The 25,454-nt window shown below is 34.0% G+C and overlaps 1 protein-coding gene across 4 annotated transcripts; it reads left to right on the top strand.

Moving 5' to 3' along the window:
- The first annotated feature begins 1,730 nt into the window (after nucleotides 1–1,730).
- ctsc (cathepsin C) lies at nucleotides 1,731–23,934 on the top strand. Of its 4 annotated transcripts, none has more exons than XR_012390397.1 (7): nucleotides 1,731–2,003; nucleotides 3,342–3,487; nucleotides 7,390–7,553; nucleotides 10,574–10,729; nucleotides 13,620–13,735; nucleotides 20,052–20,680; nucleotides 20,725–23,934. XR_012390397.1 is itself a non-coding variant. In XM_073922806.1 (7 exons), exons 5-7 carry the CDS (start codon nucleotides 13,588–13,590, stop codon nucleotides 22,249–22,251), a joined length of 780 nt encoding a protein of 259 aa, XP_073778907.1. In that variant the 5' UTR covers nucleotides 1,731–2,003; nucleotides 3,342–3,487; nucleotides 7,390–7,553; nucleotides 10,574–10,764; nucleotides 13,557–13,587; the 3' UTR covers nucleotides 22,252–23,934.
- The last annotated feature ends 1,520 nt before the right edge of the window (nucleotides 23,935–25,454 follow it).

The following is a 25,454-nucleotide window of genomic DNA, read 5'->3' as shown; positions in this document are numbered from 1 at the left end:
ATATATATATATATATATATATATATATATATATATATATATATATATATATATATATATATATATATATATAGTTAAAGTCCGAATTAATAACCCTCCTTTTGACTTTTTTCTTTTTAAAATATTTCCTAAATGATGTTTAACAGAGCAAGGAAATTTTCACAGTATGTCTGTTAATATTTTTTAATATAAGACGTCTTTTTTTATTTATTTCAGCTAGAATAAAAGCAGTTTTTATTTTTTTAAAAACATTTTAAGGTCAAAATTATTAGCCTCTTTATAGTCTACTGAACAAACCATCATTATACAGTAACTTGCCTAATTATTATTATTATTATTATTATTATTATCATCATCATCATCATCATCATCATCAATGGTAATTGTAATAAAAGTAACAATGACTGGAGTAACAATTTCATTTGATACTACATACAATAAGAAAGCAGTTATTTAAAATTTTAATAAATATTTAACAATTTAACTTTTTTTTAACATTTAATTAACAAATGCTGCCTTGATGAACAGAATAATTTTCATGAAATAAAGTTTTCTATATATATAGCTAAAATGTTTTAAAAATATATTTACAGTTTAAGTCAGAATTTTTAGCCCCCCTGTTTATTTTTAACCCAAATTTCTGTTTAACAGAGAGCAGATTTCTTCAACACATTTCTAAACATAATCGTTTTAATAACTCATCTCTAATAACTGATTTATTTTATCTTGGATATAAAAGCAGTAAATAATATTTGACTAGATAATTTTCAAGACATTTCTATACAGCTTAAAGTGACATTTAAAGGCTTAACTAGGTTAATTAGGTTAACTAAGGAAGGTTAGTGTAATAAGGCAAGTTATTGTATAATGATAGTTTGTTCTGTGGACTATTGAAAAAATATATAGCTTAAAGGGGCTAATAATTTTGACCTTAAAATGGTTCATAAAAAACAAAAATGCTTTTATTCTAGCCAAAATAAAACAAATAAGACTTTCTCCAGAAGAAAAAAATATTATCAGACATACTGTGAAAATTTCCCTGCTCTGTTAAACATTACTTGGGAAATATTAAAAAGTGTGGCTAATAATTCTGACTTCAACTGTACATACATATACCTTTTTAAGCATTTAAATATAAAAGCTAATTAATACAAAAAATGTTATTTTTGTTTATCTTAATTTTCGAAAGCAAGAAATATACTTTAAATTATTACTTTTATTTCTCGACACTAAAATACATTTGCAAAACATTTTTGATATGTGAATGTTGAAATCAAATATCATATTAATTTTAAAAATTTATATTTTATTGAGTGAAAGTCACAAACTATCATCTATTTAAACTATATTTCACCCATTTTTCTTGTTCTGCAATGCAGTTTACTTGGTAGCTTAATGTAGTTAAGATTTAAACTGCATTGTTGTTTCTGAGTGTGAGCTGTGATTGAATAAGTCTGATTAAATAAGTAGGCGGTGTTTGTTCGTGTGATGATGAATGAGATAATGTTTGTGTGATCAGTGTGTGTATTTACATGATTGACTTAATGTGTGTTTGTCAAAAGGTTAATTATTGTGTGTGTGATAGAATCAACTCGGTCGGCATGATGAATGTGTGGTTTGTTAGTGTGATGTACTCATGTCTGTGCGTGTGCGCGCTCTCGCTGTTATATCACGTGATTTGTATCATATGACCACAGCTGTATAAGTTTAGTAACACACGGCTTGTCAACAGTACTGCAGGTACGCGGAAGGACGAGAAGGACACGTATTTTTTGGTCCTTGCGTCCTGGTTATTGTTGAACCCCGCGTTTATTTCTACTGTTTGTCCTCCGTCTGGCTTGTTGTGAGGATGCGCGCGCTTTCCGTTATTGTTTTGTTTGCGTTTATAGCCGGGGCTGCGGCCGATACTCCGGCAAACTGCACATATGAGGACCTGCTGGGCACCTGGATCTTCAGTGTGTCCAATGTGGGTCAGGACAAGACCATCAACTGCTCCAGTACAGGTCAGAAAAACATATTTAGACAACCGGAAGTTCGAGGTTGCTTTCGGTTTCATATCGATATCAGGATGTTGACTTTGTTTACTTTTATAAAGTAACAATACTCCTTGCTGAAAGATACTTGAGGTAAAGTTGGTTTTCATTCATTCATTCATTCATTCATTTTTTGTCGGCTTAGTCCCTTTATTAATCCGGATTCGCCACAGCGGAATGAACCGACACATATCAAGCACATTTTTACGCAGCGGATGCCCTTCCATCTGCAACCCTCTGTGAAAGTTGGTTTTAAACTCGCACTTTCTTCTTAATTATAAAATGTCAGATAAGTGTTAGCAACTTCTAAACAGTGACATTTCTATTAGCAGCCAATGACCATCAAAGTACATTGTTCACAGTCAATTAATAAGTGTTAATCTTGTTTTATAGTCACTCTTGCATGCGATTTCAGACCCAATATTCAAACTAGTTTTAGTAAACAATATATTGAGCATGTCACAAGATGTCACTGAATGAATATGCAAATATAAAGCCAACTTTACCTCAATAATCCTAAGGGAGTTTTGTTTACTCTTGTTTAAGTAAAGTTGCTTCCTGTTACACCCTGCTGTAAACAAGCAAACATTAGAAACTGTCATATAATCTATATATTTTTAAATGCTTATAATGGCAAATTACGTTGGTTTTATTTGAATTAACCTTAATGATTTAGTGAGTCTCTACTGGTAATGTTTGCTTATACTGGTGGCATGCTAACACCAACAAAGCCAAGTGGAATTTTTCCCAGAACCCAATAGAACATTTGAAACTGTAAAGTTAAAATGTTAACAGATTAGAGCTTCCATACTGCACGCAGACGCAGTGCGTCATTGAAGTGGTGCGATAGTTTCACCGCTGGGTCTATTTTTGCCGGTGCATTGATATTGACAATGACCAAAAACGCATTGAATGAGCAATTTTACCCAATAACTGCATCAATAATACCCACAGATTTTTATATATTCAATCAAACAAACTTAAACGATTAAAACGACAACAAATATTCAGTTGGGTCTGAACTACAAACCTTTAAAATTTAAAACAATCTTAAACTAGTGGGGTTTTAAAATCAATAAATGCAAATAACCGTGATTATTTCTTCGACTATAATCATACAGCTAAAATTTATAATCGTTGCATCCCTAGTCCTATGCTAACTGTTTTAAAACGCAGTAAAAATCCCTGCATAGACAACCTTTGTGGATATGACAGGTGCATCTAAACGCAAGACTTCCAGAAAGTCCCATGACTGTGCATATCACCAAATCTACTTCCTCAAGTCTGTAAATAATCATGTTTCAACAGGCCAGGCGGTGAGCACGGTGACTGTGGACCTGCAGAAGCTGTCCGTAGCTGTGGATGATCTGGGTCACACAGGCTTTTTCACACTCATCTATAACCAGGGCTTCGAGGTGGTGATCAATGAATACAAATGGTTCGGGTTTTTCAAGGCAAGTCTGACTGGACAGTTTCCGTCTCAAGTGACACCACATGACTGATCAAATGACTGTGGTTTCGCAACACAGGGGAAATTCTGACTTCAGCTTTTTTTTTTTTATTTTCACTATACTAGCAGGCTATAAATATGGTGTTACTTTACAAATGCAGTTTATTTCTTAATGACTTTATAGGATCAAAATTCCATTATTGTTTTGGTTTGATTTAATATTACATTAAGGCTTTAAAATGCATTGATTTGATTGGTCTTAAAGGGATAGTTCACATGGAAATTCTGTAATTACCTCAGCCTTTTCTTTGAGTTTCTTCTGATGAACACAAAAGAAGATATCCTGAAGAAAGCTGGAAACCTGTAACCATTGACTTTCGTAGCATTTGTTTCAGTCAATGAAAGATTGTTATAGTAAATGGTTTTCAACTATTTTCAAAATATCTTATGACTGATAAAGATTTGGAGCCATTCGAGGGAGAGTAATACTGGGTAACATTTTATTTTTGGGTGTACTATCCCTTTAAATATGTTTGTCACATTACCTCATTACCACATTATTTGACTTTTAACCCTCTACTGCACACATTATCATCAATCTGTAAAAAAAAAAAAAAAAAAAACATATTTCTGTTTTTCTTTTCTTAATATGGCTTAACTTGAAGTGCTGTAAAAAAAAATTGGAAAAATGTCTTTTTTTTTTTTAAAGTCACTTCATGAAATGTTGCCATATGGCAACAACGTCCAACAGTGGATCTTAGAAATTTCAAATTTAAAACTTTCTTTATAATTAATTTTGTTGTTTGAAATAATTTAATTGGTGTTGCAGTATTATGAGCTTTAACACAGAACTTATAAATGACACCTTATACATGCTTTCCAACAACTGATATTCCAGCAGCTTTCATTTATTTAATTCCTTTTTGCTAAATATTATTGAAAACAATCGTAATTTAGTATTATTATGTATACAACATATGATAAATATAAATATTTTCTCCAGTAAATATTATAACAAATAAATAACAAGTCTAATATATCCAGATGCATCAGAATAATGTAGCTACTAGCTAACAATGTTTATATATTATACTATATACTACACTACACCTGTCTTATCTGCCTCTGAGCTAACTTGCCTAAACCATCTCTGTAACTCTTTATAATAACTACACACTATGAACCATTTATTAAGCATTAGCAAAGATAATTCATTATCTGATGAGCATTAATTCTACATTAATAAATGTTAGTAAGCAGTTTATAACTGCAGCTACAAATGCTCTATTCTTGACTTATAAGCACATTTATAATGTGCTTAATAATTGTACTTTCATACTTTAACAATTTATTTTTCGCTACTAAATTAAGTATTGCATTATTTACAAACCATTTATTTAAGTATAGTTGGTTGTTTTTTAAGATCATTCAGAATGAGTTTGTAAATGATTAATAAACTATTGAAATTAACATTTATAATTCTTATTATTCAGGCATATACTAATAGTTAATTTGTATGTTAATAAATGCCTTATTAACTCAACTTCATGCAGTTTTGTGACCTAATCTATAGTGAGGACTGATTTTCCTTCATAAATCTCCTATAAATGACTATTAAAGGCTCAGGTTCTAAACAGGAAAAAAAAGAACATAAACGACTTTATTCATTCCTATTCGTTTAAAGACACACAAGTGAAATTGTATCAAATGAAAAATCTTTGCAACCTTTTTAAAAATAAAATTACTATACAGTTTAAACCTCGCATCTTTTTATATATTGTTAAATTATTATATTGTTGTTTTATCCAGTTTTATGTTATATTTCGACACTCCTGTTATTTTGCAATGTTTAAACTTCACAGTAATTTTACTTTTTAAATAAGATTGCAAAGATTATAGTTAATTTGATCCTGAGCATTTAATAATCATTTATAAGGGATTTATAAAGCATTAATAGTCCTCACTTTAGATTAGGTCACAAAACTGCATGAAGTTGAGTTAATAAAGCATTTATTCACTTTAGTTAACTATTAGTATATGCCTGAATAATAAGACATATAAATGTTGATTTGAATAGTTAACTAATCATTTACTAACTCATTCTGAATTATCTTAAAAACCATTGACTACTCTTAAATACAAATGGTTTGTAAATAATGCAATACTTAATTTAGTAATGAAAAATAAACCATTAACAAAGTACGAAAGTACAGTTATTAAGCACATTATAAATGTGGTTAAAAGTCAATAATACAGCATTTGTAGCGGCAGTTATAAACTGCTTACTAACGCTTATTAATTTTGAGTTAATGCTTAACAAAAAATAAATTCATTAGTTGCTAATGCTTAGTAAATGATTCATAGTGTGTAGTTATTATAAAGTTTTACCACTGTCTCTATCAAATGTCCTGTCTGCATCTTTCTCATGGTCACTAAAACCCATCTCACCCTCACTTTCATCTGCAGGAGGAGCCAGTTCTGTCCTTTTCTTCTTTTACTTACTATAGAACATGGTGGTGCTCGCTAATACACTGTTCCCTGTATTCATATCTATTCAAAAGTAGCATTGCCATTAAAACTAGATTTTATCCATAATACAATGCCATCAACATTATATTAATAGCATTCATGTTGTTATTGTTACAACTTAAAAGTTCACAGCTGACCTTGCTTGCTAGCTAACCCATTGCAATATTGCACTTTCCACTATTGCACAGTGTTGCCATTTGTTAACATGTACATTTGATCGATTTACAAAAAACTAATTTGATTAAAAAATTGAGTATGTCACCATAACTTACTGGAGGTGATGTTTCAGGTATTTTGGTGGATCTGACATAATTTGCCCTACTGAAAAAAAACTGCTTAAACCAGCCTAGGCTGGTTGGCTGGTTTTAGCTGGTCGACCAGGCTGGTTTTAGAGGGGTTTTGGCCACTTACAGGCTGGTTTCCAGCCATTTCCAGCCTGGTTTTAGCTGGTCAGGCTGTTAGATGACCAGCTAAAACCAGCTTGACCAGCCTAGCCAAGCTGGGAATCCAGCCAAAACCAGCTATGTCCAGCTTAAACCAGGCTGGTTAAGTTGGATTTAGCTGGTCATTTTCCAGCTAGACCAGCTAAATCCAGGCTGGAAATGCCTGGAAACAAGCCTGGAAATGGCCAAAACCCCTCTAAAACCAGGCTGGTCGACCAGCTAAAACCAGCCAACCAGCCTAGGCTGGTTTAAGCTGGATTTTCCAGCAGGGTGATCCTTTTGTTTTTATTGACGTTAACATTTGCATTCAGCAGCTACTCGCAATAAACGGCAGTCTGTCAGAAATCGCGCTACAGGAAAACACTGGATGTCATGTGACTTACCCAAAGCACATCATTGGCTACTCCAAGGTCTTCTCTTTCAAACAAAAAAAAATTATGTTGGTCTTAAAGAAACAGTGGCAGGGAAATAAACATAAGTATCATGTTGCCATATGGTTACACCGTGCAGTAGAGGGTTAAATAACTAACATCAACAAAAATACCATAATAAATGTATTCCTAATTGGTTATGTTAATAAATGTATTAACTAATGGACCATTACTTTTAAAGGGTAGCATTTTTACAATAGGGTTGTATTAGTTAATGTTAGCTTACTAAGATGAACAAACCATGAGTATACATTTCATACAGTATTTGTTCATGTTAGTTTAAATTAGCTAATGGAAATGTTAACTCGCAGTGCATTAATGTTAACCAGCATGAGTTTGCATGTTAATAATGCATTATTTAATGTCGAACTATGATTAATAAATGCGAGTGTTCATTATTAGTTCATGTTAGTAAATAAAAACTGATGAAACCTATTAAGTGTTACCAGAAAAACTCTTTTGAAAGCAACTGTATTTGATTCTCTCTTTCTGTCTGCATCTAGTATACTCAGCAGGGCTCAGAGGTGGTGAGTTACTGCGATCAGACGCTGCCCGGTTGGGTTCATGATGTTTTGGGCAGTAACTGGGCCTGTTTCACCGGGAAGAAAGTGCAGCCCATCCCTCCCCGAGTGGACCGTCGTCACATGCTTGGATTTGAGCACAGACTGTGAGTGTGTGATTGTGTCAGCACAGCAGTGTTCGTGATGTAACGCTCTCTTATCTCTCTCTCTCTCTACAGCTTGATTAGATCTCATGTGACTCAATCTGAACTGCACTACATGACTGAGTGATTGATGTACAGTCCAAGACAAATTTATTAGCCCTTCTGCCGTTTGATAAAATCTCTTTTCACATATATCCCAAGTGATGTTTAACAAAGCAATTTCTACAATATTTTCCATAATATATATATATTTTTTTTGGAAAGTCTTATTTGAAAGTTTTATGGCTGATTTCAAAGTATAGCTATTAGGGTTGGGCCGATAGACGATGCCATTGTCCATTACCGATGGCCGACAGACACCACGAACCTCTGCCCTGCCCCCATTGCAAATCCGCTCGCAAAAATACACACTCAGGCCCCGTTTACACTAGTATGTTTTTAGATGTCATTTTAAAACGAAAATGATCCACATCCACCCTGGCATTTCATTAGCTTTTCTGAGAGGCCCTCTTTCCACACTACCGCTGAGAACGCACATCATGTGACCATACACACACACACACACACACACACTGTCATGCTCGAGACAGCTGGTCCAGGCAGTCAGTCGGTCAGTAGACCGATTCAATCATTCGCTTTCACGCTTGTAGTTAGTCTTTTTAGTGAAAAGAAAACCTCAGATACCAGGGCCGGACTGGGACAAAAATTCAGCCCTGGCACTGTTGCCACACCAGCCCACATTACCACACCGACACAGCCCCATCCACGGACACGCACATTCACGATTTATTTTGGTGTAAAGATGGTGAAATAATATGACCTATATGATATAATATGATATAATATAACCTTGGATTGGGTCGGCCCATGTTGAAACGAGGCGGCAGTTGCCGATTGGGCCAAATGCTTAACATTTATTATTATTATTATTTTTATTATCATCATCATCATAATATTACATCTAGCAAGAGATGAAAGGTGTCTGTACTTAAAAACAATACATACTAAAATAAAAACGACCGGCCCAGATTACAAAATTGGTCCGGCCCTTCTGGCATTTGCCAGATTGCCAGTCCGCCTCTGTCAGATACTGTTGCTTGGTTCCTGTTGGTTGTGCACCTGTTTTACCAACCAAGTTTGTCGACGCCATTATACCGACACTGATTACTCTAACTATTCATGAGTCCTGCAAAAAAAGTGATTGACGGGTGGTAATTATGTGTGTAACTTTATACATTTATGATTTGGTTATGGGTAAAACAAAGACCATGCGGGTTTCCTAGTTAAAACGCTAGGCTACAAATAAATATTTCGTTATGAATTAATTCATTATTCCTAATTAACTCGCCTCCGCCTATGACGATGATGCCATCGTCCATCGCGATGTTTCATATTAGACATGGTGGGATGCCAAATTGGTCGACATCGCCCAACCCTAATAGTTAACATGACTACAATGTTAACAAATGATAACAAAGCCTTTTCATTTTTTTCACTTACTTTACCAGTGCCTTGGACCATGCCTATTTTGTTTATCTTTATAAATTCCTTATCCAAAGAGCACCGACACATTAACTACCCCCAAAACACTTTTTGGTTCGAAGTCCTATTTCCTTTACTTTGACTAGTTTTACATTTTTCCAATTTTTAAGCATAAGCATAAAAGTTAAGTTCGATAATGTTAGCAACACTTCATTTTCTCTCTTTCTTTCTTTTTTTTTTTACAGAAAAAATCAAACTGTTTTTATGTATTTTGGAATTTAACATAAAAAATGCTTAATGGAAACGCCAATATGCACATACATTTTGCAAATGTGAATAATAAAAAAAGTATGCGCACAACTGAGAAGGATAAACTTTTATCACATAAGAAAAAATGTGCATAAACTACAATGGGAACACTTTTACAGAGTAAATACATGGTAATTTATTATTTTTAGTTGTTTGTATTATTATTATTATTATTATTATTATTTACATTGCTCCTAATTGTGGAAATTTTTGCCTGCTCCAAATAGGAATACTTGATTTATTGACTCCTAAAGAAAGCTCCTAACTTATTTTTTTTTAAATCTTGTTTTTTTTTTTAGGTATTGATCTTATTATGATGTCATGTGTTGTAAATGTATTATTATTTAGTCATTTATTCCTTCTTGCTTCATTGTTTCAAATGTTTTGAGTCTGAGAAACGGACAAGTTAAATAAAATGTATCAATATTATTATTGCTTAGTTAACCTAATTAAACCAGTGGTTCTCAAACTGTGGTACGAGTACCACTAGTGGTACTCAGAGGAATCAAATATGTCATATGTTCATGCTATATATTTAGAAATGTATCAAAATGATTTGTATATGAATATGATGACATATAGCCTATATTTTTGAGGTTCAGGCAACATTTCCAGGTGTTAATGAATGGCTATATGTTAATACTTTACATTTAAGTACAGCAGTTTTTTTTTACTTTTAAAAACGGTAACCTACCATTTTTAACTTTAAAAGCACATTTTAATTTTAATGTTTCATGAAAATTTTAATGTTTAATGTTGATGTTTTTTTTTGTTTGTTTTTTTTACATATAAGCACAGTACAGTGTTAATGTTCAAACTATTTATCATGTTTAAAGTGGCTGACATTAATAAATATTGGTAATAATAGGAATTAATCTGCCTGGTTTTTGAACTGTACAGAGCTGTTGCTGCTTTACTGGACTTACTGCGCTACTGTATTTCAATACTGCTCATCATGGGGCTACTTGGAGAGACAATTTTTTTTTTCTCGGTACTTGATGAAAAAAGTTTGAGAACCACTGAGTTAAACCATTTAAATGTCATTTTAAGCTGAATACTGTCGTCACGGCAGAGGCAAAATAAATCAGTTATAATTAATAACTATTATATTTTAAATCATGTTGGAAAAAAATAACTTGAGAAATATTTGATAAAGAATAAAAATTTCACAGGACTGTGTTTAAGTGTAGTTTTGGGTTTGCATTGTATTAATCATCTTTTATTATGTCTAGGCTGATGAAGCTGCCGTACACGAACAACATGATGTTTGTGGATGAAATAAACTCCGTTCAAAAGTCTTGGACAGCAACGGTGTACAGTTTTCATGAGACTCTGTCCATACATGAGATGCTGAGAAGATCAGGAGGACCTGCCTCCAGAATTCCACGGTACTCTTAAGATTTTTATTGATGCTATTATAGTAGTATTATTATTTATTTATTTATTGCATGTTTTGCTGTCCTGTTTTATGATGTATATGTCAGGGGATTTGTGTCTTTGGCCCATAACTTTAAAGAGCTGGTCATATGGTATTTTGTAAAGTGTTCTAATATCATGTTTGAGTCACCTACGATAGCTTTAAGTGCATCTAAGGTCAGAAAACATTTGTAATTTTCTCTGAATATGCATTTAGTATTAATCATTTGCAATGAATTTAATATGATTCATATGAAGCAATTTAAGGTCTGTAAGCCCCTCCCCTTCTAAAAGCCAACTCGTCCAGCTGACCAATCAGAGCAAAGTCTGGCCAAGTCATGTCTGAAATTAAATACTGGTATCTCATGGGTGGGCGGGGATTATGCAAATGTGTTATTTGATCATGTTGAAGGTAGCAGGCTAATGATTTGAAAATCTAAGACTCATTAACGTGATTCAGAGTTTCTTTTGAGAGACAATATCATTATTTATGTGTTTTTTGCAGACGTTGCATTACGAACCACAAATAAGATTTTTTAAATCAAAATGACCTGCTGCTCGTAGTTTTTTATTCTTTTATATGGGCTGACACTATGGCTGGTTTAGTCCTTTCATGAATATTTCATGAATAAATCTCTGACTCTCAAACCAATCAATGATACAAACATCAGAAAGTCCCAGTCTATAATGTATGATTTATTAAACGGGGCTGGACAGCAAAGATCACCTGATGATCAGAGTGAGTGTGAAAAACACCCAATGTCTGGACATTTTAAGGAAATTACCTTGTTTTCTGCAGTCATAATGAAAGCTGCTTATTTTAATTATGTCTTTGCTTAATTACTTTTTGTTTTTTACCCGTTTAATATTTTTTTTTATTCGTTTAGTTATTTGCTTGCTTGCTTTTTATTTACTTATTTTTCTTGCATATTAGTTTGCCTAATTACAAAAAAAAGTGTATGTGTATGTATGTATGTGTGTGTGTGTGTGTGTATATATATATATATATATATATATATATATATATATATATATATATGTGTTTGTATGTATATATATGTATATATATATATATATATATATATATATATATATATATATATATATATATATGTATATATATATATATATATATATATATATATATATATATATGTATATATATATATATATATATGTATATATATATATATATATATATATGTGTTTGTATGTATATATATATATATATATATATATATATATATATATATATATATATATATATATATATATATATATATATATATATATATATATATATATATATATATATATATATGTGTGTTTGTATGTATATATATATATATATATATATATATATATATATATATATATATATATATATATATATATATGTGTGTGTGTGTGTGTGTGTGTGTGTGTGTATATATATATATATATATATATATATATATATATATATATATATATATATATATATATAATATGTATATATAATATGTGTGTATATATATATATATATATATATATATAATTTACTCATTTTTTTAAAACTTTATTTATTTATTAGCTTGCTTAATTACATATTTAAATACTGGTTTAACTACTAGTTTTTACTTGTTTGCTTATTTCTGACATTTAAAAATGATTTGTTAATTTTTTACTTATTTACCCGTTTTTCTTATTTTTTTTTTTTTTTTTTACGAGTCAATAAAAACTTTGCTTATTTTCTTGTGTCTAATTTTTTACTTATTAGCTTACATAATTATTAAAAAGAAAATATTTGATTACTTGTTACTTATTTGAGTTTTTTAACTTATTTGCTTGCTTATTTTTTACTTATTTACTTTCAAACATAAATCTGAACATCCCATTAAATCATTAAACTATTCAATAACTCCATCCTGTTTTGTGCGCAAGCAGTGTGTCTTGACCAGCTTACAAACTCCATATTGCCGCCAACTTATCCAGTATATGTTTTATGTAGCGGATGACCTTCCAGCCGCAACCCATCTCTGGGAAACATCCATACACACTCATTCACTATGGACAATTTAGCTTCCCAATTCACCTGCACCGCATGTGTTTGGACTGTGGTGGAAATCGGACCACCTGGAGGAAACCCATGCGAACGCAGGGAGAACATGCAAACTCCACACAGAAACACTAACTGACCCAGCTGGGGCTCGAACCAGCAACCTACAGCACTACCTACTGCGCCACCACGTCGCCCTGTTTGTCAAACTGTTGTATAAAATCAATATCACACATCTCGCATACTGAAATGCTATTGTGTGTGAAGGATAGTACTGATCTATATCATTTCGTATTAGTAATGCACAGATTTTTTTGACTTAGTATTTTTGGTTTTGCCCCTGAATTTCTTTCGATGTCGACTTAATTTTATTTTTAATAAATATAGCAAACAAAAAACAACCAGGCATGGTTAATTATCACATTAATAACTTGAATTATGGGCTCATTACTGTCTTCAAACACACATGCTTTGTTTGCTTAGTTTAGTTTTCCTGCAAAGTGTGTAACCTACACCAATGTCAGCTTGCACATCGTTAAAACAACATTTACGATAACATCGCACACCATAAATATCACACAGCCCTCGTGTAGACCGATTTGACAAATAGCTTGTCAGTGTAGTCGTATCACAACAACGCGACGTAAAACCGAGCTTGTGCTCATAAATGTCTGCTGTAATTTATTTAGGAGCATCTTGTGCTAAAATGAAAACATGCGAGCAAATCTGTGTGTTGTGTGCTGATTTAATAAGAGCAGCAGCGTTTATAAAGCAGATAAATGTTGGGTTTTGATGTTATGTTGTGTTTTTTTTCTCTCTATCAGACGTGTCAGGCCTGTAACTGTTGCTGCGGACAGTAAAGCAGCCGCTGGTCTTCCTCAACACTGGGATTGGAGAAACGTTAATGGAGTCAACTTTGTCAGTCCAGTTCGCAACCAAGGTACGACATTAAAGTGGATCTATTATGCCCCTTTTTACAAGATGTAAAATATGATTAGTGTGTGTGAAGTTTCAGCTCAAAACATCACACAGATAATGTTTGATAACTCTTTAAAAACTGACCCATTTAGGCTTTGATCCTAACTGTGGCGTTTTGCTGAGTCGCTTTAAATTCAAATGGGATTGTGCTCTTTTCAAAAGAGGGCGGAGCTACAGATGCCTATATGTCCGCAGATAGTGGTAGATTCAATAACAAGACTAATGTCCTATGCCAGAAGTTCTCAAACTTTTTTCACCAAGTACCACCTTAATAAAAATCGTCTCTTCAAGGACCACAAAAATGACCAGTATTTAAAGGGCCATGAAACCCCCTCGTTTCAGCAGTGTGTTTTCACACCTCTACTTTGGAAAAAGTCAGAAAAGTGGGCGTGTCCAGCTCTGTTTAGGGGGGAGTGTCGGAGGAACTAAAGTGGGAGGGTGTGGGAGTGTCTATTTGGGCACGCACGAGTTTTGGGGTCAAAATACACACACATGAGAAAGTGATGGTGTTTAACCTACATGGACATCTGTAGTCGAATTATTTGCCAAATTATTAAATTTTGGACTTTAATTGCAGTTTGGCTCTTTCATTCAGGGAATTCATTCATGCCCCTCGCGACAAACGAGATATTTGATTCGAGGATCTGCTCTAAGCGTGTATTTTTCATGCAATGTTTGATACCGCACGGCGAATAAGTGAAAAAAACTCTGCATTTCCAGGAAACTTAGATGCACACGGCAGGTAGCGTCAGAAAGCCGTGTGTGTTATTCCGGTCACAAAATGCGGTGCTATGTTTGCACTCTGTGCAATAGTTAACTTAATTCGATACGAACAAACTGAATAAACAAAGAGCACTGGTCGCTCACTTACCAAATCTGTAGAGACAGCACAATCACCAGCAACTAGAGCCGCATCTTTATGAAGAGGAGACTAACGTTACAAGCGAATCCGGATCTCAGCGTTTGCAGATGAGAACAGCTCTCAGGTAAACAATAATCCTCCTTAGACACGTAAGTTATTGTTGTCGAGCGTCGCGTACACTGTTAATCCACACGTGATCCAGCTGAGCTCTTACAGAGAGAAAATGAAAACGAAACTTAACGGCAGCAAACTATAAAAGCAACACTTCACGCTTGTTTTGCCAACACAACGTGGCGTCTCTGTGGCGTAAACACGGTGACACTAATGAATATTAATGAAGTTGCACAATTGAGCGCACTGATTGGTTTGAACCAAGCCTTACTCATGCATTAATGCATCACACTGTAAGACGTAATAAGACACACTCTGGCACAGATGTCCAGTCTGCACGCTGGAATACACGCTATTATGTCATGAACGTGACGCAACTTCAAAAATTCGTTTCAAACAGGAAGTACGAATTTGCTTGAAATAACGTAAAAACAACCAATTTACACTTTTTAGTGAAATATATGTGTCCTAATAGTGTTTTTAGCAGTGTGGGACACGTATACGACTGTCAACGGCTCAAAAAATGTGTTTTGGTGTTTCGTGACCCTTTAAATAAAGTAGCGTAGTTGGCCAATAACTGCACAGTTCGAGGCAGAATCATGTTCATATTTATGAAATTTTTGATAAATTTTGAAATGTATATTGCGTGTACATCTGACAATTGTAAAACTTTTTGAAATCGAAACCTTAACTTGTATGTAGATTGTTAGGGAATTCGTTTTTCTCAGAGGATGTCAAGCTGACAAAACATTTCTGCACTCTGATACAAGTTTTGTTTATAGAGAATTTAAAAGCACTGCAGTGTTTGGGTGATCTGTGTTTGTCTGAGATAATTAGTCCAACAAAATTAAACTACATACAAATTATGAAGCTGATCAGTCAGTTCTTGTCACGTGAATTGCGGTGCAGCATTCTGAAAAAATGATGTTTTCAACCTGGAACGCCTGGAAAACGCAAGCGCGTCTCGCTGCAGTTCTTACTCATTTTACTAGCCTGTGGGTTAAATTTTGATGCTCAAATGGCAAAGATGTAGCAAGAGAATACGTCTATTTTTCAAAATAAAAGACTTTTCAAAATAAAAGATCGTTCAGACTCTGATTATAAATAAAACGGAAATAATTAATAATTTTTTGTGCGGCCCGGTACCAATTTATCTATAGAATGGTGCCGGTCTGTGGTCCGAGGGTCGGGGACCACTGCTTTAGTGCGTATCTGCTCTGCAAGCACCACGCACCTCTTTCTCTAGTTCTGCGTCATTAAGTAAACGTTCTAAGAACATCGCTTTGATCGTAGGCTTTAGAGAACAGCCAAAGCAGATCACATCAGTGTTATCGTACGCATCAAATGATTAAAACTGTATTCATTTTTTCTTTCATTCCTCCGCATACCACTAGAACTAACCCCGCACACCACTAGTGTTACATGTACCACAGTTTGAGAACCACTGCCTTATGCTAATGAGGGAGAGATGGTCACTAGTGGGTGGGGCTTTCCCCCTGATGACACGTACGAAGGGAGAATGTCAATCAAAGTGCTTCTGCAAACGGTTTTTATCAACTGTGATTATATAAATTAATACATTTTTATCATTAGATGCTGGTTATATTTAAACACTGCTGCCACACAACTGTATTTAAACCCCTTCTGAAAGTGATTTGTGCATAGTAGGTCCCCTTTTTAAGATTTGAACAGTACAGATTCAGATTTAATGAATAAAATGCCTACAAAATGCATTGTTTATAATGAACCAGCTTAATATAGCCATCTTCATTTATCAAGCTGATGTAGTTTTTCCACAGATGGAATATAGATAATTCTACAGTGCTGAAGATGTTACTGAAGTTCATTACACTGCTGTCAGGTTTAAAGCGAATGCACGTATAATCATAATGCTATTTGGATGACTAAATGCTGAAGTAGTTTAAGGGGGTTAAATGTCAGTATTGTTGTCGTAGTTTTTGTGATTTTTTTTTTAAAAATTCTTTTTTTTATTTTTTTTTTATTTATTTATTTATTTATTTTTTACTACTTTTTTATTTAGTTTTCATCTAGTTTGTGTGAAAAAAAAAATTATAATAAAAATAATAAATAAGGGCTTGGTGGAGCTAATGCCCCAGGGCCTACGAGAGGTTGGGTTCTTGATTGGCTGAAAAATTAATTTACATCATGACGCAGGAAATGCCTCTTTGCGTTATTCTATCGCATGTTAATAATGTGAAGTATTGCTTTCAGTACGCTGCTGTTCAAAAACGGCGACGCTACTAAACTATGGCTCAGAGTGGCTGTAGCCCAATCAAAGATTTGAATAATCATAGTAAGGGTGAACAGATGTCGTTTTTTTATTTATTTATTTATTTATTTATTTATTTATTTATTTTTTAACAGCAAAGTCCCTTATTTCCCAGCACAGTTATTTATTTCTACTCTATTGACCTTATTTTGAAATGCGGAAGTGCGCCTGTTTTCGCGATTGTCTTAGAACTTCCGATTCAGTTGCCTATGGGAGAAATGACTAGGAATAATAAACGGCAGAAAATGGTCAAACTACTTGCTCAACAAACAAATGTTTGCATGACTATACAGACCAAGAAGCATAATATAATAAGAAAATATTAAATTGCAACATCAAGCAGCGTAACGAGCAGTTGTTAACGTCAAAAAATGAATGGAAGTGAATGTGACCGGAAGTCGCGAGACAAAAAGATTCAAATGGCAGCGCCCACTTGCCAGCTGAGAATAAGGTGAATACTCTACCGTGAAAAACGGCCCAGTCAAAGGCAGGCTGAAGGCCGTGCACACTGGGATGGTTTTTGCTCACGTTTTCCATCGACGTTTAATGCCTCGTGACTAAATAAAAGGCGCCAATGTGATCATGCACACCAACGCAAAAAACGGCAGGCGTAAAAACGTCATTTTTAAATGCCTCATGCTCGTTTTTTTTTTTTTTTTTTGATGTGCCGTGTTAAAACCTTCTCCACCAATCAGATTGACACTTGTTCATGTGCACGGAGCTGCTGAAGTTACAGTAAACAGCACTTGGAGGCACATTGAAGAAGATGCCCAGAGGCGATATGAACGTGGAGCTGCATATTGCTCTGGTGAACAATAATCATTTCTTCATCGCTAGAGCTGGAGCTGCTACTTGAACCATAGATCCCTGTTCAAATTGTCAGTAACTTTAACAACAAACATGTTAACTTCTCTCTTCTTCTTCTTCTGTGTTACAAGCGGGTGTCAGAACCTTAAAGTTGTGTAGTGCCATCTAACATCAAACCGGAAAAACATCTCAAAACGCTGACGATAAACGCAAACGAAAAGCATCCTGTGTGTACGAGCCCTAACTGGTAGGCCACAGCCATGTCATCCTGCAGCCCAAGACCAGTTACTCACTGAAGCTAAGCAGGGCTGAGCCTGGTCAGTACCTGAATAGGAGACCACATGGGAAAACTAGGTTGCTGTTGGAAATGGTGTTGGAAGGGTCTCGAGTCTTTGTAGTCCCATGGCACTTCATGTAAAGTGTATGGGTGTAACCCTGGTGTCCTGGCTAAATTCCCTCTTGGCTCTAAACCATCATGGCCTCCCAATCATCCCTTTTCCATCCACCAAATTGGCGGTATCACTGTCTTTTCACTCCCCCTATAGCTGATGTGTGTGGTGAGCTCAATGATGCCGTCGCAACATCCGAGCCTACTTTAGTAAAATAGAAAACATGTTGAAATAATTAAATATAAATCAAGTGGAATATCATATAATATATTGATATAAATTAGCAAATAAATAATAATAACAGCAAATAAATAATAATAATAATAATAATAATAATAATAATAATAATAGCAAAAAAAAATCTACTTTTGTGAGGCAATTAAAATAAACAGTAAAGCCCCAGAACCTAGTATGTTGTTAATCTGGCCCTGCCTGTGCGTAAAAATAATTTTTGTGAATTTATTTAATTGTTATTTTTTTTATACCACTTTTAGTATTCGTTTAGTTTCCATGAGTGAAAAATGTTGATTTAATATAAATTGTCAACAAAATTAATGCATGTGTCTGTGAGAAATTCAAAAAGAAATGCTGCAAATGTGTTCACGTGCAGTGTGTAATTTATATCAAAACCTCTTGAATTCAGTCTGCGACCTCCCACAGTTCAGTCAGTCCTGGGAATAACATCAATATACTGCTATTGATTGTGTTCAATCTGCAGTCCTGTGCGTGCTGACACTGATAAAGCTAGTCTTACTGGAAGAGGTTGGCAAAATAATGCATGTGACACTAGAAACCCAGTTTGAAAATGAACTTTTTCATTAAGAGGTGATATTTCCCCTGGAATTGATTTTTCTTTATTACCTTCATTGTCTACATTTTATAATTGGCTAAATTAATTGTATCCATGTTGTCTTGCATCAAGTACCTAAATTTAACAACCTGCTTGATTTGAATAAGTGCGTTTGGGGAAAGTGGCACGCTCTTATCTAGAATTAGATTGGTTTGATGGTATTTCTCAAGCCCCTGTTAATGGATAATCCCCTGGTAATGTTAATCGGATGATGATGAAATGGCAGGAAATTAACTTTTTTTAATGATCTTGTGTTTTTTTTTTTTTTCTAAACTGTATTTTTCACAGGCAACAAATCTTCCTTTTAATTTAGTATTAATTTATTTAAGCTTAATTTTATTTACCTTATTTTTTTTGTTTTACTTAAATTTTACTTTTTTTATTCAATTTTTATATCAAATTTATATGCATTTTATTTTTATTCATTCATTCATTCATTCATTTTTCTTTAGCTTAGTTCCATTTATTCATCAGGGGTTGCCACAGTGGAATGAACCGCCAACTTATCCAGTATATGTTTTGCATGGACACTTCACACAGAAATTGCAGCTGACCCACCCGAGACTCGACCCAGCAACCAGTGCTAATCTCTGAGCCACCTTTAATTGGCTAAATAAAATAAACTGTTCTTATTCTTCTTATTATTTCTTATTATTATTTATTAGTCTCCTTGCGCTCGTACCAGCTCAATCTGCTCTCTGCCTTCTTTTCTTTGGGTTTTTTCTCATTTACAGTCGAAGAGACCAAAATAAAAGTCTTCTGATATAAGTGTGAGGAGATGATCGGCTCTTCAGGCGAGTCTAGAGTGTCTCTTTTTTTTTTCTAGTACAGTCAGATAGTGTCTGACTTTTGTCGAGAGCTGCTTCAGATACTCTGGATACATCAGAGCAGGATTAATGATGCTTCTGTAGGATGAGGACATATGTTTTTTTTTCCCTCTCTGAATGATTTCTGCTCTTATGTCTTCAGCTCAGTGCGGCAGCTGCTACTCTTTCGCCACTATGGGAATGCTGGAGGCACGAGTGCGGATCCAGACCAACAACACTCAGCAGCCGGTGTTCAGTCCGCAGCAGGTGGTGTCCTGCTCGCAGTATTCACAAGGTAAAAACATTTATTACACCTGATTTGCTATCCTAACATGAAGTGAATCTCTTCAGAAGTTTGTGTAAAAATAAACCAATCCCAAATTTGACTGGAGCCTTTACACATTTCCAAGTTTCTCAGCAGCAGAAGTCGTCATAGTTGGATAAACTTAGAGTGCAGTGAGTTGGAGAGGACAACAGATATTTTTTTTATAATCCTATTTGCAGAAATAAGTAAAAAAATTAATGGATTATGGTGTTATTAAGGCTTTCAGAAAAAGAAAAAAAAGTGTAAGACTGATAACGGCAACCAGACGAGAGAATAATGTCAAATTTACTGTCCTGCCCCAATGACACTGATTACAAACACCTCACATAAGCGGTAATTAGTTTTTTTGTTATTTGATGCAAAGATGATGTAATGCATACTGTATAAAGGTACAGTATATATGTGTGTTTTTTAGGGCTGTTTAATTTTTTTTATTTTTTCTAATTAATTACTTTATTTACTTTGCTGTTATTTTTAATGTTGTGATGATACTATGTTGAGGAATTTACAGGTTGTGATCTGTTGTTCTATTGTTTTGTTAGAATAAAGGTTAAAAGCACATGTTTTACTGGGATAATGTCAGATTTAAATAAATTTTAAAAAGTGATCCATGATTTTGTCAACTTGCACACGTTAATCAACAATATTTGATCCCAAACATCTGATTTGATTGGCAAAGATTAAATATATTTGACAAGTTTTTATTTTAAGAGGTTTTTTTTTTTTCAATAAAGGAGTGTCATTAAAAATGTACAAATATAAAAATGTTTACATTTTTAAATATTAATGTATTCATATAAACATTTTTTATTTTAGTTTTTTTAAATATATTTTTACTTTTATGGCACACTTTTATTGAAAACCTTTGGTCTTTAATATTTGCCCAAAATACATAAAGATGTTGACATGAACCACTGATTACTTTTTCTAGTAAGTCTGACAATATGCCAGTATGTACAGTTGAAGTCAAAAGTATTCACCCTCCTGTGGTATTTTTATTTTTTTTATATTTCCCAAATGATGTTAACAGAGCCAGAATTTTTCACAGTATTTCCTATAATATTTTTTCTTCTGGAGTAAAATCTTATTTGTTTTATTTAAGCTGGAATAAAAGCAGCTTTAAATTTTTATTTTATTTTATTATTTTTTTTTTACCATTTAAAATCAATATTATTAGCCCCAAAGGACTTGCCTATTTACTCTAACCCGCCTAATTAACATATTTAAGCCTTTAAATGTCACTTAGCTGAATACTAGTATCCTGAAAAATATCTAGTCAGATATTATTTACTGTCATCATGGCAAAGATAAAAGAATCAGCTATAAGAAATGTTATTAAAACTATTATGTTTAGAAATGTGTCCAAAAATCTGAAATTAAGGAAAAAATATACAGAGGGGCTAATAATTTTAGAGGGCTAATAATTCAGACTTCAACTGTACCTGCCAACATGTTATTTTGCGTTTATTCAAACAAAACGATAACCTAATAACCAAAAACTATCAAACCTACTGACTTAAATTTCCTCTCTTCCACAGGTTGTGATGGAGGCTTTCCCTACCTGATTGGAAAATACATCCAGGATTTCGGCATCGTGGAGGAGGACTGTTTCCCGTACACCGGGTCTGATTCTCCCTGCAACCTGCCTGCAAAGTGCACAAAGTACTACGCCTCAGATTACCACTACGTCGGCGGGTTTTACGGCGGATGCAGCGAGTCTGCCATGATGCTGGAGCTGGTGAAGAACGGCCCCATGGGAGTCGCTCTGGAGGTCTATCCCGATTTCATGAACTATAAAGAGGGAATCTACCATCACACCGGCCTGCGGGACGCCAACAACCCATTCGAGCTGACCAATCACGCTGTGCTGCTGGTGGGTTACGGCCAGTGCCACAAAACTGGAGAGAAGTACTGGATCGTGAAGAACAGCTGGGGAAGCGGATGGGGAGAAAACGGCTTTTTCAGGATCCGTCGTGGAACGGATGAGTGCGCCATCGAGAGCATCGCCGTCGCTGCTACGCCAATCCCCAAACTGTAGAGAGAGAGGGCGTTCAGATGTGATTTTTATACCCATTCTGCTTTTATTTCTGAATGTTTTTATAATGCCACCTCTAGATTGAAGGGATAGTTCAACCAAAAATGGAAATTTGCTTACTATTTACTTGCCCTCAAGTGGTTCCAAACCCATTTGAGATTCTTTCTTCTGACATTTCGTCATCGAGAGCATCGCCGTCGCTGCTACACCAATCGCCAAACTGTAGAAAGAGCGTTCAGATGTGATTTTAACCCATTCTGCTTTTATTTCTGAATGTTTTATTATGCCACTTGTGCAGCTTAAATGGATAGTTCAGCCCTAAACGAAAATCTACTTAATATTTATTTGCTCTCAAGTGGTTTTAACCCTATTTGAGTTTCTTTCCTCCATCTTTTTCAGAATAAAACCTATTGACATTTTTACACTAAGCTACAAAACTCAATACAGTCTTTGATTTCTCAAATGGCCTCTAAATGTCTTTCTGTAGCCATACAATGAGCCACTTTTGGCTTCTTTTTCCAAGCAGAATGTGTGAACTGAAAATCAATAGCCTCGATTTGATCCATTTTCCCAATTTCTCAGACCTTACACTGCTTTATCTTCAGCCTCCGAGGGCTTTTGCCTTCACGCTGGTCTGGTTTTTCGTGAGTCTGGTGTCGTTTCTCTGTTTCTCCAGAGCTTTTGACTCTCCTCTTGTTGGCCTGGAGGGGGTTTATTCATTTTCTGTGCCTTTACTGTCAGCAACGGTGGGGTCTCTTCATTTCTGCCCCTTCAACCTCTAACCGAGTTGAGCTTGTTCTTTAAGATCCGTCAGAGAGTCAGTCTGAAAAATGAATCCAAGAGAAATTCTCTGAGAAATGTCATGTTTCTGTCTTCAGCCTCTGATTGTTGCTGTCAGCCAAAATCAACCAGTCTAGAGTCTAGTTTGAGTTTTAAAATGATGCAAGCATACTGAATACTGTAGGGTTTGTAATCTAGTGTTTGCTGTTTGTTGAAAAGAGGCATTTTAATTTGTTCTTGCACTAAAGAAAGTTGCTTGAAGTGATAGTTCACCCAAAATTATAGTTCATTCATTTTTTTATGCATGTTTGAAACCAGTTTTAGTTTTATTTTCTGTTGAACACAAAGGAAAATGTATTGAAGAATGGAAAAAAACAGCCATTGACTTGAGTAGTATTACTTTGTTCCTACTTTGGATGTCAAATATCTGCTTTTTCATTATTTTTCAGGATATCATGTTTTGTGTTCTACACAAGAAAGAAATACATTAATGTTTACAACTAATTGAGCATGAAATAATACATTTTAAATTTTTTTTGAGTGAACTATCCCTTTAAAATGTTTTTAGAAATAAGGGATCTCTTTTTAGATTTGTATTGATCCATGTGTGGCGTTAATGTCACATTTTAACTCGATGCCACATCAATTTTGCACTGTGTTAATAGACATTTTGTATTCAGAGAATACCAAGTTGTTCTCAGGAAAATCAATACTTGTGGTTTAATCGGCAATCACTTTATCAATAGCGATAGACTAAAGGGACGAATGTGTGTATTTTTGAGTCCTCTCTGGCTGTTTGCCAACAGATTAGCTGCTCGAGACTGTTTGAAGTTGATGGTTTATCAATTTTTGCCTTTTTGTGCTACTGTATCAGTCATGATTTTAAATAAAATGCTTTTTAAGGTACTTTTGGCTTGATGTGTGTTTTTATTTTATAGCATTAAGTGCAAAAGATTAAGAATCTGAATAAATCTAATCTTTTCTATAAATGTTACATTTGTAGTGATCACTTTTGTCCTCAACATGTTTTGTTTTACTTAGATTTGATTTTATGAGTGAATTTGACCAGCTGTAAAGAAAGTGGTTTTTTTCTGTTTTAGTTTGTCCATATTTGTTATAATAAATCATTTTATAGGTGAAATATTTGATAAATTTTTATATAAAATACTGTAACGTTATTTATTTTTTTCTCATTTCAGTGTCACATTCAAACTATGTAAAAACAGGCAAAGCTCACGTTACAATACATAAAATATATAAACGATTAAACACTTGTTAAATATAGTTATTAAGTACAGATGTGCGTAAGAATAATAGTTTCGGTTTAAATCAATACCTCTGCCTATTGTTCAAATATTATAATTTGTTAATAAGATTATTAAGATTTAAAGACAAATAAAAGACCTATTCATCGTAGCCCATAGATATAATACCTAATATCTATGGTCATTCCCGCTAAAATGTGTTGGTTTGAACTACCAACGTTAAGTTACACAGGGGAGAAATGCGAATTGAAACTTTGTGCAAACAAATTATTTACAACTAAACTTCAAATAAACATCATACCGAGTTCATTACATTATATTATCAGCATTGAATGTGCTTATAAATTAAGGTAATCAAACAAAAATCCAAAAGCGGTTTTGCTCAAAAAGTCCTCCCCTGTGACGTTGTATTGAGTTGGTATCGGCCGAGTGGCTTAAACAGCCACCGCGCGCAATGAGTGAGCTTTTGCCCGTTGTCAACGCGACTGACTTAACTTACTCGCCGCTCGTCAACCAAACGAATCAAACAACAAACATAGTAAGTTTGCACTCCAAACGACTCAACTATGTACAAATAAGGATAATAAAGCTTTTAAATTATCGAACAGAAGTTGTGTGGTATTTCATTATCGACGACATCAACGTTAAATACGATAAAGTAATGATAAAGTGACAATAATGTCTGAACAAAATTCGTTATTCAGAAGGCCTAGATTTATTTATTAATCGGATGTGTGTTGGAAAATCAGCAACTTCAATGTATTAAGATCACACTAAAATGGAGGAATAACATCGTGTGAATTAGGCAAGTTAAACAAATGTTTTAAATGTTTTTTAGACTGCCATCTGTGAGGTGTGCAATGCATTGTTTTAGTATTTCAAATGGTTTTACTTGTTACATTTTAGTTTTTTCTGATGTCTTTTAAGTGTGAAGTGCTTTTGGGAATTACGTTTCAAAGGCTTTAATGTTATGTAAAAAAACTAATTTATTATTAAAGCTTAAAGCAGACTTGGGGAAATCTGGTTCATATCAGCACTGTTTAACTTATATAAAACAACATTAATATTAATCCAACTAAAATACAACAATAGAAAAACAACACAACCAAATGTACAATAATCAGATATAAGAACAATAAATTGAGGTACAGTTGGTTTTAT

This window comes from Danio rerio, chromosome 15 (genome assembly GCF_049306965.1).
Source record: "Danio rerio strain Tuebingen ecotype United States chromosome 15, GRCz12tu, whole genome shotgun sequence".
In the NCBI taxonomy this organism is placed as follows: Eukaryota; Metazoa; Chordata; class Actinopteri; order Cypriniformes; family Danionidae; genus Danio; species Danio rerio.
Note: the sequence above shows the minus strand (reverse complement) of the source record. Positions and strands in the feature narration are given on the sequence as shown.